This window comes from Trichechus manatus, unplaced genomic scaffold, assembly GCF_000243295.1.
Source record: "Trichechus manatus latirostris isolate Lorelei unplaced genomic scaffold, TriManLat1.0 scaffold00003, whole genome shotgun sequence".
NCBI lineage: Eukaryota > Metazoa > Chordata > Mammalia > Sirenia > Trichechidae > Trichechus > Trichechus manatus.
The window spans coordinates 14,211,477-14,223,747 of NW_004443939.1; the positions used below are offsets into that span (position 1 = coordinate 14,211,477).

At 35.2% G+C, this 12,271-nt stretch overlaps 1 protein-coding gene across 8 annotated transcripts in view; it reads right to left on the reverse strand.

Moving 5' to 3' along the window:
- Window positions 1-2,264: 2,264 nt before the first annotated feature.
- SERBP1 (SERPINE1 mRNA binding protein 1) overlaps window positions 2,265-12,271 on the reverse strand; it is an 18,309-nt gene continuing 8,302 nt past the window's right edge. For 4 of the 8 annotated variants that reach the window (XM_023730931.1, XM_023730910.1, XM_023730923.1 and 1 more), the window contains exons 6-7: window positions 10,522-10,699; window positions 2,265-6,142 (exon numbers count right to left, since the gene is read on the reverse strand). In XM_023730931.1, the coding sequence (XP_023586699.1) occupies window positions 5,882-6,142; window positions 10,522-10,699 (439 nt within the window). In that variant the 3' untranslated portion in view covers window positions 2,265-5,881. The remainder of the gene's footprint in view (window positions 6,143-10,521; window positions 10,700-12,271) is intronic. The other 4 variants (XM_004369037.2, XM_004369038.2, XM_004369036.3 and 1 more) reach the window with 2 other exon arrangements.

Sequence of the window (12,271 nt, forward strand, 5' to 3'; positions counted from 1 at the left end):
ATGGGTACTCTCCTGACTAATCTGAGAAATACATTCCCCAGCCATTAATCCCTGTAGCAGCTCAGCCTATTGTTACTTGCCCTGCAGTCGGCCACTGACTCATGGTTGACCTTGTGTGTTGCAGAGAAGAACAGCTCCACAGGGTTTCTTGCCTGAAATTTTTACTGCAGAGTTTATTAAAACATGTTTTCTCACCTGTAACTAAATTTTCAGAAATCTGGAGGAAATCAATTAGCATAACAGAAAAAACTTAACACTAAGAACTTTGACAAATGCCAGTAAATGTGTAACATTAAACTATCATTATGCTTACTTTTACATACTTTCCTTAACAGCTTTCATAAAAATGTACTTAAACCACCAGCTACATAATTTTTTAATTAACAATATCATCTTTACTAAGAGGCTACCAGATTATCTTGCCCTTGTTCCAATTAAAATTACTTCACATTTCACAATTTTCCGTAGGACAGAATTAGTGTGTACCAAAAAGTAAATTTTTATTTTAAAAGAGCTCTTGCATGCCAAGAAATTATAACTTGGTTAGGGTCAGCAAACTTTTTCTGTAAAGGGCCAGATAAGCATGTTAGACTTTGCTGGCTACAATCTCTGAAATTATTATTTTTTAATCATTTCAAAATATTAAAACCATTTTTAGCTCAGAGACTGTACAAAAACAGGCCACAAAATGAAGCTGGCTGACTTAGATAACAGCACTTTATTGAAACGATACTCATTTCCAACGTCAGCACTTTCATGTGTGGCCAAAATATTGATGGCTTTAACAGATTTCCTTTACGACCCAATCACTTTCTGCCAACTATTAAGCTTCTCATCCTTTAGGTTACAACTTGCTTTCCCTATATTCTTTGCATTATTGAATTCCTCCTGGACTGAAACCAACTTATTTCAAAGACTTCTCAGATAACTTCCAAATTTGTCTAACTCAAAAATAAGATTCTTAAATTGAGAGAACATGGCAAGGCTAAGCAAAAAATAACAACTCAAATTTCTGAAAAGTGCCACTTAATATTCATCCCAAAGATAAAATCAGATAGTTCATTTTGCAAACAATGTTGATAAATTATTTCATTTTAATTACTAGGGTCTGGAAGTTTTGATTAAATTTTATTGCCTTGTTACTAGATATACCCTGCAAAGCATATTAATAATCCAATTTTCTGGGCTTTCTACAGTTAACCTGGAGATCTGGCTTGTAAGTGTTCAGATTCACTGAATACTTATTTACATTAATCTCAGTAGAACTGTAAGTCTGTGTTACAATGTATTTTCTAAGCATAATGAAAGTAGAACTGCATGTACGCAAGAGCCCTAGAATTTGCTATAACAGCTCATCGATATATCTGGCATATTCTTTCCTTTAGAGTCAACACCAATTGGGTCTAGCAGCTTCACATTTCTCCTTAAATTGCTTTTCTACCTTCTAACACCTGCTAGTTTCTTTCACATAGTGTTCTCTTAAAGATGTATTTTAAAAATCCAATCTACAATAATTAGACTTTGTATGCAATTCCCCAAAAGCATTAAGAACATTTTTCTTTCAGTGTTACCATCAACAATTAGAAAAATAAAATCAGAACGGAGTATTAATATCCTCCCTCCAAACCCATACCAAAAGCCCCAAGTATATTTACAACCCCAGAGATCATGTGGCCTGCTTCCATTTTCAAAATAAAACTGATAAAACAGCTACCACATTTATAGTACCTGACGACATATTTTTAAATCCTTCAGAGGTCCTAAAACAGTTATTTAGCTAATAAAGAAAACATATCCCCAATTATTTCAATGCAAGCTGAACATACCTTAAAATCTATTTCTATTTTTAAAGTGTCAAGTTATAAGTTCACTAAAACATTCCATCGGAGCCACCACTTCTATTTTAGGATCCGTGTCCATTAAGGGATTTTGTCATTAAGAGTATTACCTATTGTCAATAAAAAGTGGCATTCGGTATGATTAGCTTTCATGCTCAAAATGTGGTCTGCTTAGAGACATACCAACTGTCATGTGTCAGCCCTTGAAATTCATGTGACAAGTTAAAAATTTAACATTTCTAATTTTAACACTCATTAAGATAGATATCCTTCCCAAATGTGATTCAATAGCCTGGTTTAACAAAAAACCCACATAAAATCTAACTATAAGGGGAGAAAACTAAATATGAGCATTATCTGAGGGGTGCACACACAGGTCAGAAACCAGGAAACACACTGACGATAAATGGGCTCCTATTTGTTTTCATAACTTTTTAAAAAGTGAGCATGAAAATAAATCTTTATTTTCAGTTATTACCCACCAAAAAGAGAAAATTAGGTTCACAGTTTTAGTTCTTGACAAATTGAACTAGGAGGCAATTTACATCCATCAGATACAACTAATGGATCAACATAAGTTCAAGCTATCTTGAAAGCTTGCAACATACCAGATATTGCTGTGTTCTCTCGTGACAGACTGCCAGCAATGGCTGACAGTGAGCAGAACCTGCAAAGTATTTTTACTTAACAGCAGGTGTTTTCTGTAATGCTGCTAGAAATCAAGAGATTTGTGAACTAATGTCACATGTTCAGGAACGAGTTAAACGCTCAAATCTAAACATACTGATTTAGGAGTGTGTATGCTGCATTCTCAAGGGGGGTCAAAAGTCCGTGTGGACTAAATAATACTTGCCTCTGGGTAGCAGGTTTGTTTGTAAATATAAAATTGTATTAGACATTAGCACCAGTGCAGAACATGCTCAGCATCATAAGATCCAAAACACCAGCACAAGTTTTATCCACCACTGAAGAATAATTCTCTCTTCCCTAAGATGTCAGACTAGTGATTAGGTGAATAAATCTAATCCAAATAAATAATTCTTATACTGTACAATTTCTGTTAAAATATATGCGAGAACCAATCAGTTAAACAGACATTTTAAAATTTAAGATCTTCCCTATTTTTAAAACCAGGCATTACCATACACAGGTAAAAAATTACTAAAAATTATTGAGTGATCAAAGACCTCTGAAACAAAATATTTCTTTCCTGTTCATCAATAAATGGTGGCAAATAAAAATAAAAAAAAAAAAAAATCCTAGAAAACTTGTTTATTGATCAGTCTCTCCAAGTATGTTTTAATAAGTGGTGATGCTCCCATTCAAGGAATCCATTATTAACCTAATTTTCTAATGGTGGAAGAGGAAAAAGATACTTGTCACCTTTTGTGGAGCAAACATTCATCTATCAACTGAAGATCAAAATTAATAGCAATATAGAAAATTCAGAAACAGTAAGGTTTTTGGTTTGTATTTCATGGATAGTGCTGCTGTTCTAACCTTATAAAGTAAAGCTGCCTGCTTTCCAAATTCCAGAAATTAAAATACTCCCCCCTAACCATACAAACCAGTGCCCTTTGGTTTCTTTAGAACAACGAAGGGTTAAAGAGTTGTTTACAGAAGTACAATTTTGATTTTGGGACCTTTCAAATATACAAATCATACTGAAGGGCCAGATACTTATTTTACAGAATTTAAATATTACGCATTAGCCAAATTGACCTATTCCACCCACACTGTTGGAGGGGGAAAAAATCCACACCCATGTAGCTACTTCACTCGACAGGATTTGTCTATCAACAATAAGCGTAAACAACTTTCACCAATAACGTATCTAATTTGTTTTTTAAGATGGGAAAGTCATATAGTTGAAATCGTGAATCAAGTGTAATTTGAACCTAATGAACCATGCATCACTGCAGGAGCAAGGGTTAATAAACCAATGTGCTTTGCATTTGTTCAAGTACTGATACTTTTGTATATAAAGATTTAGCATATATAACAGCTATCGTGAGAATTGAAAAAAGATTTTTCCCCAAAAATGAAAATATTAAAACTAAGTTAAAATACATAAAGTAGTTAGTATTCCACACAGCATAAAATTTGACAAATCAAGTTTACATGTCTCAGCTGACCATGTGTGAAAATGCAAAGCAGGTATTAAAACCGGTATTATGTCCAATATTTAAAATCGCTCTGTAATTGGGGGAACATCTAAATCCTTAATTAAAAAACACAAATGAAGTGAAAGCTTTAAACTGGTACACACTGTTCACACCTATATTTCAAGTTTGGAAATGCATATTTGCAAGCAGCAATACAAAAGTATTCATGAAGAATGCATAATCTCTGAAAATTATGAAAACATCCCTGCTACCAATACATTTCTAAATACAAAACTGACTACCATATTTGTTACTTCTGTGTAGCGAGAGAAGTTCATTTTCAAAACAGATAAAATTCAGTCTTTAGGTGTGAATGGTATGAATGAGTCTTTTTTTTTTTTTTTTTAAATTTCTTAGTCGTTTGGGATCCTTAAGCATGCAAAGCCTCAGAGAGGAGGGTCCACAAAGGAACCAGGGTTGTCTTATGGCATCCAGTTAAGCCAGAGCTGGGAATGCCTCTGGGTCATCTACATCAGGGGCAGAAGCACTTGACTGAAAAAGAAACAAATCAAAATTAATCACAATTCTCAAATCTTGAAAATGGATTACCAGTGTCTACAATCAGACAGAGAACTCTAAAAAATCTTGATGTTATAACACTAAGTAAAATGTGTCAAAGCTCTTACTTAAAAAGCAAAATTATGGATCAGAATGGGACTATGAATATTTGCAATGAACTCTGTCCTAAATTTCAAGACCTATGAAAATTCTCTAGTAATCATCATGGGATTTTTGTTTTGTTTTTCTAATAAATCACACAGTAGACTCACATGGAGTATGAACGTGGAGTCTTACTTTTGGTTCAGTATTATTACACTCTGCAGATTTCCTAAAGAATGGCATGATTTGAAAGCAGGTAAGAAATCAATTAGCAATTATTTAAGTAGCATATTCATCAATGCTAGGAAAAGGCCCAATGGCTAAGTTTAACCCAAAGTACAAGTAACAAAACTTTTGAAAAAGATATTGAAAGGCCTATATATACAACACGGGCCTTTAAAAATTTTCAGAGGCAGTAACAGAAACAAATACCACTACACTGCCACTGATAACCATAAAACCTATAATACTAAGTTACCATTATAAAACAAAACACTGACAAATTGAATCAAGTGGCCATGTTCCCCAACTTGCTTATCAGAGAGAGAATTCAGGAGGACATTATGGTTGTTTCCTAGCTAAACCCTAAGAGACGATGAAATAACACAAAGGTTTACTACCTTTAGTACTTTAATAGCATATAGTCATTAAAAGCATGGACTTTGGCATCAGACAGATCTGAGTTCGAGTCTACTAATTACAAGGGCCTCTATAAAAGTATTTATTGAGAACTTATTTTGTGCCACATACATAATATTGCAGATGCTGTGAAAGTAGGACAGAAATGAATGCCAGTCCTCACAGGGCAGTTTAGTAAGAAATCCAGACCAACAAAAACAACAAAAAAGGTGACCACAGCCATCTAGTGAGTGCCACAAGAGGAACTGTATAAGATGGACGCAAGGAGTACATTAGACTGAGATGTAAAAAGGAGTGAGGAATTATCAAAATCATCAAAGTAAAGGGAACAGATTGGTATTTCAGGTAAACCTTAGTAAAGATCAAGGCTTAACTTGGTTCCCTGTACCTGAGTTTCTTCTACTGAAAATGGGGATGTCACCGTATTAGTGATCATACATCCATAAAATGTGTAGCACAGTACCTAATAAACACCCAATAAAGGGTGGAAACTTAACTCCATTGAGAGCTCTAAGCAAAACAAGTTCAAAACAACAGTTTTGAGCAAATATTCAAAAACAGATTGTATTTAAGTGCTTTAAAAAATATGACCTAAAATGTATCTTATTGGAGTCTATCATTTTCTTTTTCTACTTCTTTTTATATCCCCCAAAAGCACACAGCCAGCGCTTTACCAAAAGAGGTATGTGAATTACTTAAAAGGGGGAAAAGAACTCTTAAAATTACCTTGTCAGTCCTGCTGCCACGATTAGGACGCCCACCACGCCCACGTCCACCTCTTCCTCCCCTGCCACCACGTCCTGGGCGGCCAAGGTCTCCAAAATTGATCTCCAGCTGAGACGTTATATCATTTGCTGGCTTCCGGAAATGATGGTCCATAACCGAATCTTCAGCATGAGCCTAAAAATATAAATTAATGCCACTGGATAAATAATAGAAAAGCAATGTTGCAAAACTTCTAAATATTTAGCTTTATCTTAAAAGGACCAAAAATTCCAATCTGTACTTTATGAGAATGAATAATATAGCAATAGCTCTAAGGAGTCCTGGTGACGCAGTGGTTAAGAGCTCAGCTGCTAGCCAAAAGTTTGGCAGTACGAATCCACCAGTCACTCCGTGGAAACTCTATGGGGCACTTCTACTCTGTCCTACAGTGTCACTATGAGTCAGAATCGACTTAACGGCAACAGGTAAGGGTAATATAGGAGTCCCTGGGTGGCGCAAAATGGTTAAGTGCTACTACTAGCTGAGAGGTTGACAGTTTGAACCTACCCAGAGATGTCTTGGTAGACAAGCCTGGTGACCTGCTTCTGGAAGGCCACAGCCTTGAAAACCCTATGGAGCGGTTCTACTCTGGACACATGGGTTGCCATGAGTTGGAACTGACCCGACAGCAACAACAATCCACCTTATAACCAAATTAAATGCCATTCCTTTGTGCCATGCCAACACAATTTAAAGGCAACAGAATTAAAGTTCTTTCTTTAATTACCATTAATTTTAAAGAAGCTTAGAAACATACATAAATGTAAATCCACAAAACTGCAAAGGAATTATAAAAGTCAACTATACATTAACTGCCTATTTAGAATGTTTGCCATTTCAAATCAATGGTATCAATTCACTGACTAGGTTTTATAACTTTCTAGGGCATAGAAGCAAAAAAATCATAAACTGATACACTACTGAAATACCTGGAAGATTTTACTACAATAATTAAAAGGTTTGGATGTTCAGTCTCTGGGTGGCACAGTTTGTTTGACTACTAACCTAAAGGTTGGCAGTTAGAACTCACCTAGCTGTGAAGTATAAGGCCTGGTGATCTGCTTCTGTAGATATTACAGCCAAGAAAACCCTATAGAGCAATTCTACTCTGTAATACACGGGTTCACCAAGAGCCAGAATCATCTTGACAGCAACTGGTTTTTTTGTGGGTTTCCAGAGCACGTCCATAACCTTTAAGGTTAACTATTAGGATAAACTGCTTCCCCCAAATTTTTTCTCCTCCTACAACAACGAATGATAATCAGGAGACGGAGCTCTAGTCTCTGCTCTATTGATAACTTGGTAACTCAGTTCTTTGTTTCTGAAGTTACTTTTTTTCCCTTAACTACCTTATATTTGTTATGAGGATATGTAATAGTGAAAGAGCGCTTCAAGTGCTACCTACAGCCATGCACTACATTAACATTCATTCATTCAGGCAACGTCTGACGGCATATATGTCCATGGTCCCATAAGGTTATAACAGAATTACAGTACTAACCTACTTAACCCATATATTATCTTGCCAAATACATTAGCTAAAATACAGTACTGTATATATACAGCACCTTGGCTATTTAGTCAATACAGATACACTACAGTATCCCATATACCTTTGGTAAGTACAGGCAGTCCCTGGGTTACAAACATCTAACTTGTGTACAATCCACAGTTATGAACAAATTCCTGTAAAGCCTATTATATTAAAAATTCGAGGTACATAAAATGGTCCATAACAAACGGCGCTACTCTGCAAGACACCATCAAAATGTTATTATTATTACTGTATTATTATGTTGAAGATGTTTTAGTGTATCTGGAAGTGTTTATGTTTTTTATGCAGAGAAAGGTACACCCTATACTATATCCTAAGATAAACATCTGACTAACTGACGCTAAGATACAAACCATACCTAATTGTTCCAATTTACATACAAATTCCACTTAAGGACAGAATTAGGAACAGAACTAGTTTGTAATCTGGAGACTGCCTGTATATAATATAGTGTTTGTACAATATCCAAGTCACATGGCATCCTATTTCACAGAACGTATTGTGGACATTAAGCAATGCATGACTGTATATGAAGCTTCAAGAAATAGTCAAGCGGTAAGACCATATGCCAATGGGGGGTCAGAATTCAAACAAGTATACACATCACAAAGGCACAAAAAATATAAAGGCTCAAACATAAAAAGTGGCTTGACAATGTAAATGTCTTTGATTCAAAGTTACTCATAACCATTTTCACATTTTTTAATTTTCCAAAATCTCTACTCATAAACATTGCTTTGTATAATAGTTATTTCTGAAAACCTGGGTCTAAGATAGTATTTAAAACTGGGATACCTGAGCCAATGCATATAAAATGCATGAAGAGGTTTCAGGGTATTAATGAATCACCTAAAATCACAACCACAACGTTTTATGTGCGTATGTAGCTTGTTCCGGAAAAAAGAGTCCAGAGTCAAGACCCCTGTCTATACGTTACAAGTAACTGTCTTAAAGGAGCTGTAGGTGAATCTTTTTTATATTAACCTAAACAATTCGATCATTAATTCAACTGATCAGTCACCCCCAAAATGAACTTCCATGGTTCCTGAATGAGGAATTCCTTTGTTTTACCCTGATACATTAACAAATTTATCTGCGAGAACCACAAATAACAAAAAAATAAATGTTCTAAGTCTACAGGACTTGACACTTAAGATGATGACCTCATTTATTACTTTATGCTTTTAGATAAAAACCTATACATTTGAAACAAAAATAGATGCAAGCCAATGGAGCAACAGTGACACTGAGATTTTTAAGCAGGTAGTAAACTTGTAATTATGACTCATCAAACTACAATAGGTAATTTGAATAATTTTAAAATACTTAAAGTTGCTGCTGAAGAAGTAAAGGCACTCCTAGAAATTATGCAGATGATGATTACACTAAATTTTCAAATATTTTATCTACTCTTCCTTCTAACCCTCAATGTATGCTTTAATGATATGAGTACTCAAGTTTCAAGAACTTTTACTGGCTGACCTTAATTCAATACCACCAGTTTATCCCGTTCTATGTTCAAAATAACTACAGGCATAATTCATAAAAATGGAAGTCAATGTTAAAAAGCATTTCTTTTCTAAACCTAAAAAAGTCTTTTCAACCTCAATGTTATTTTAAAATGCTTCCGGGTTTGTGTTACAGCCATTTTTTTTTAAAGGATATTAAAAAGAAAAAAAACTATTAAGAAGAAAAAAAAACCCTAATGAATCTTATTACAGGTTGCCTTCATAACATTTCAATTTGACTTTACTTTAGGAATGACAGAATTTGCACTCTGGATTTCTGGCACAGCCTGATTTAGGACATGAATATATCACAAATGTCAAAAGTTTAAAGAAAAAAGAATTTAGCAGAAGAAATAATTTAGGTTTGGCTAAAAGTATGATGGGAGCGCTGGTGGTACAGTGGTTAAGCACTTAGCTGCTAACCAAAAGGTCAGCCGTTCAAACCACCAGCTGCTCCGCAGGAGCAAGATGTGACAGAGTCTGCTTCCATAAAGATTTCAGCCTTGGAAACCCTATGAGGCAGTTCTACTCTGTCCTATAGGGTTGCTATGAGTCAGAATCAACTTGACAGCAATGGTAAAATTATGATTAAAAACTCATTCTTACATAGGATGTAGCACTAGGACGTTCCTCTAAAAATACACCCCAAGGCTTAAGTTGAAGCTATCAAAATCAAAAGCCACCAACATGACTTTCTCAAATATTTTCATTGATTTCCATGCTTCCTAAGTAAAGGAAACCCATAAATTAATTCTCTGGTCTTTACAAGGCATCACTCCTCAGTAAAGAAGGGGACTACCACTTACTGAATCTGACCATTATATATGGCACAGGTCAACAGTTTCAAAAGTTCAGTACTAAATAGAGCCCACTTATACTTTTGGCTAAACCATACGAAAAGGCCAACATCTCAACCTAATACGAGGAAACCTATGAGAGCTGGAACTTGATAGGACTGCCTTGTTTTTCCAGGTCTCGCAAGTTTTTCACCTTTGACAGGGCGCGGTCTTACTACTTTCCTACTGCTCATTTTAGTGGAAAATATTTGCACTTTCCTTCTTTGACAGGTTTCCGTCTTACACAGGTTCCAGCTTCTGTAGGTTTTACTGGACTTTAATAATTCCCAGTTAAGTGAAATTTAAAAAAAAAAGAAAAACCACAACTTTGAGAAGTACTATAAGATTTCTAAAGTACTAACAAACTATGATACACCAACAGCTTTTCAGAAAAGAGAGACATTACGTTAAATATACTTAAGGACTGAAAAGACCAGAGTAATGGTAATGCAGTTTATCTTCCTTTTCAATCAAAAGTTATCTGCCCTAAATAATGCTTTGTAAAGTTTTTCTTTATAAACTGAATATCATCCACATGAAATCTTAAAATAAAAATTACAAATATTACTTAAATCACATCTGAATATTTTCCATCACCACAAAGCTTAATTTTACCTCTTCACTCTTTGACTTATGAAGAACAAATCCCTTCTTCCACTGCCCATCAGCACCTTCATTTGGTTTTCGGATATTAAATTCTACTTTTGCCCGATCCTTATTTTGAATAGCCTTCCATTCATCCAGTGTCATCTCTTTTGGACCCTCTTCCTTTACCTCTTCAACCTCATTCTCCCTGTGAAAAGATTTTTAATTTTACACCTGATAGAGGGCTGATATAATTTACATAAAGACATTTCAAACATATTTTTAAGTAAGAAAGTTAATCTTGGCTGGCTGACAGACTCTTGGAGAAGTTCATACACAAGTGGGAGGGATGATCAGTTTTCTTTATAACCCAACTGCTAACATGCAACTTGTCAAAGACCAGGAATGCAATGCTTGTTGAATTAGTGAAAGTATAGATACAGAAGAACATACAACTCTTAATCATCAATCAGTAAGTCTCAAATTGGTGTTACCAAACCTAAACTACACATTTCTTAAAACCACACTACTGTTATTTTAAAACTGTCCTCTTGTATCTTTAAAACCCTTGGCCTATCCTCTCCTAAGACACTTTTAATTTCCCACAATACATAATTCATGATAACACACGCAGGAGTAATCATCTAGAATGCCTGTGAGCAACCAAGCCTCACGTTCTAGAATACAGAAGAACCGTTTCCTCTATCCTTGATTCCAGCAACTAACAGTCAAGGCAGAACAAAACAAACGCATGTGAAGTTTCTACAAATTCTAAATATTCCCACTTTCAAACCAACTTGTGATAGAACTCTCCACAAAACACACTGGTTTCCATACTTAATACTAAATTAGTTATTTCCAAATACAATTCTCAGCTTATAACTTTTATATTATCCTTACCCCTTTGAACAGAAACAAAGCACAGGACTAGAAACCCATTATTTTAGTCTAATCTCAATTTCCGATTGTCACCAAAACAAGCTGTTTGCTATTTTGGGAGCACCACTTCTTTCCAAAGATAGCAGGTGATTCAGTTAGCCTTAAAGCTCAAATATCTCCCTTTGATGCTGCCCTTTACTATTTGACAAATCGTTATCTGAAAGCCCCTAGAACGAGTTTACACTGAATTGATGTGATCTTGGTTACCAAATCCAATTGTCAGTTTACAAATGAGAAAACTAAGGACCTAAAAGAGTTAGATTAGATGCACCTTGTTACTCATAAACTTTGACACAGCCAGGAATAGAATTTAGCATACCTTTTTATCATACCATGAAGCCATGACACCTACACTTCAAGGGTTGCTGGGAGGACCAAATTAAGAGCTAAAAAGCAGCTCTGGAAACCATGTATAAGGGAGCTAATCAAAGTTAGCTAAAGCTGTGCCTCTTAAATTTATATTTCCACATCCAAGATATAAAGATACAGCACTATACTCAGATTTTCCCTTATTTTGGAGCCAGATAGGCCAGAGACTGAATCCCCTGCTTAGCCACTTACCAGTAGGCTGATCTTGAGTAAGATCTGAGAAGTTAACTTTCTCCTATCTGTAAAATGAGGATAACTATCTCATAAGGTTGTCGGTAAAATTAAGTAAATATATTTAAAGGAACATGGTTCTGTGACTACCTAAGTGGAAAACAGGAGACCAGCAGTGGACAGCTAAATAAATACATGGCTCTAATTATTCTAGTCGTTTACCCCAAAATTTTTTTCAAATTCTATCGGGGACCAAAATTTCTCAAGCATGAGTAGCCTAAATCTATCACCAAAAAAAAAA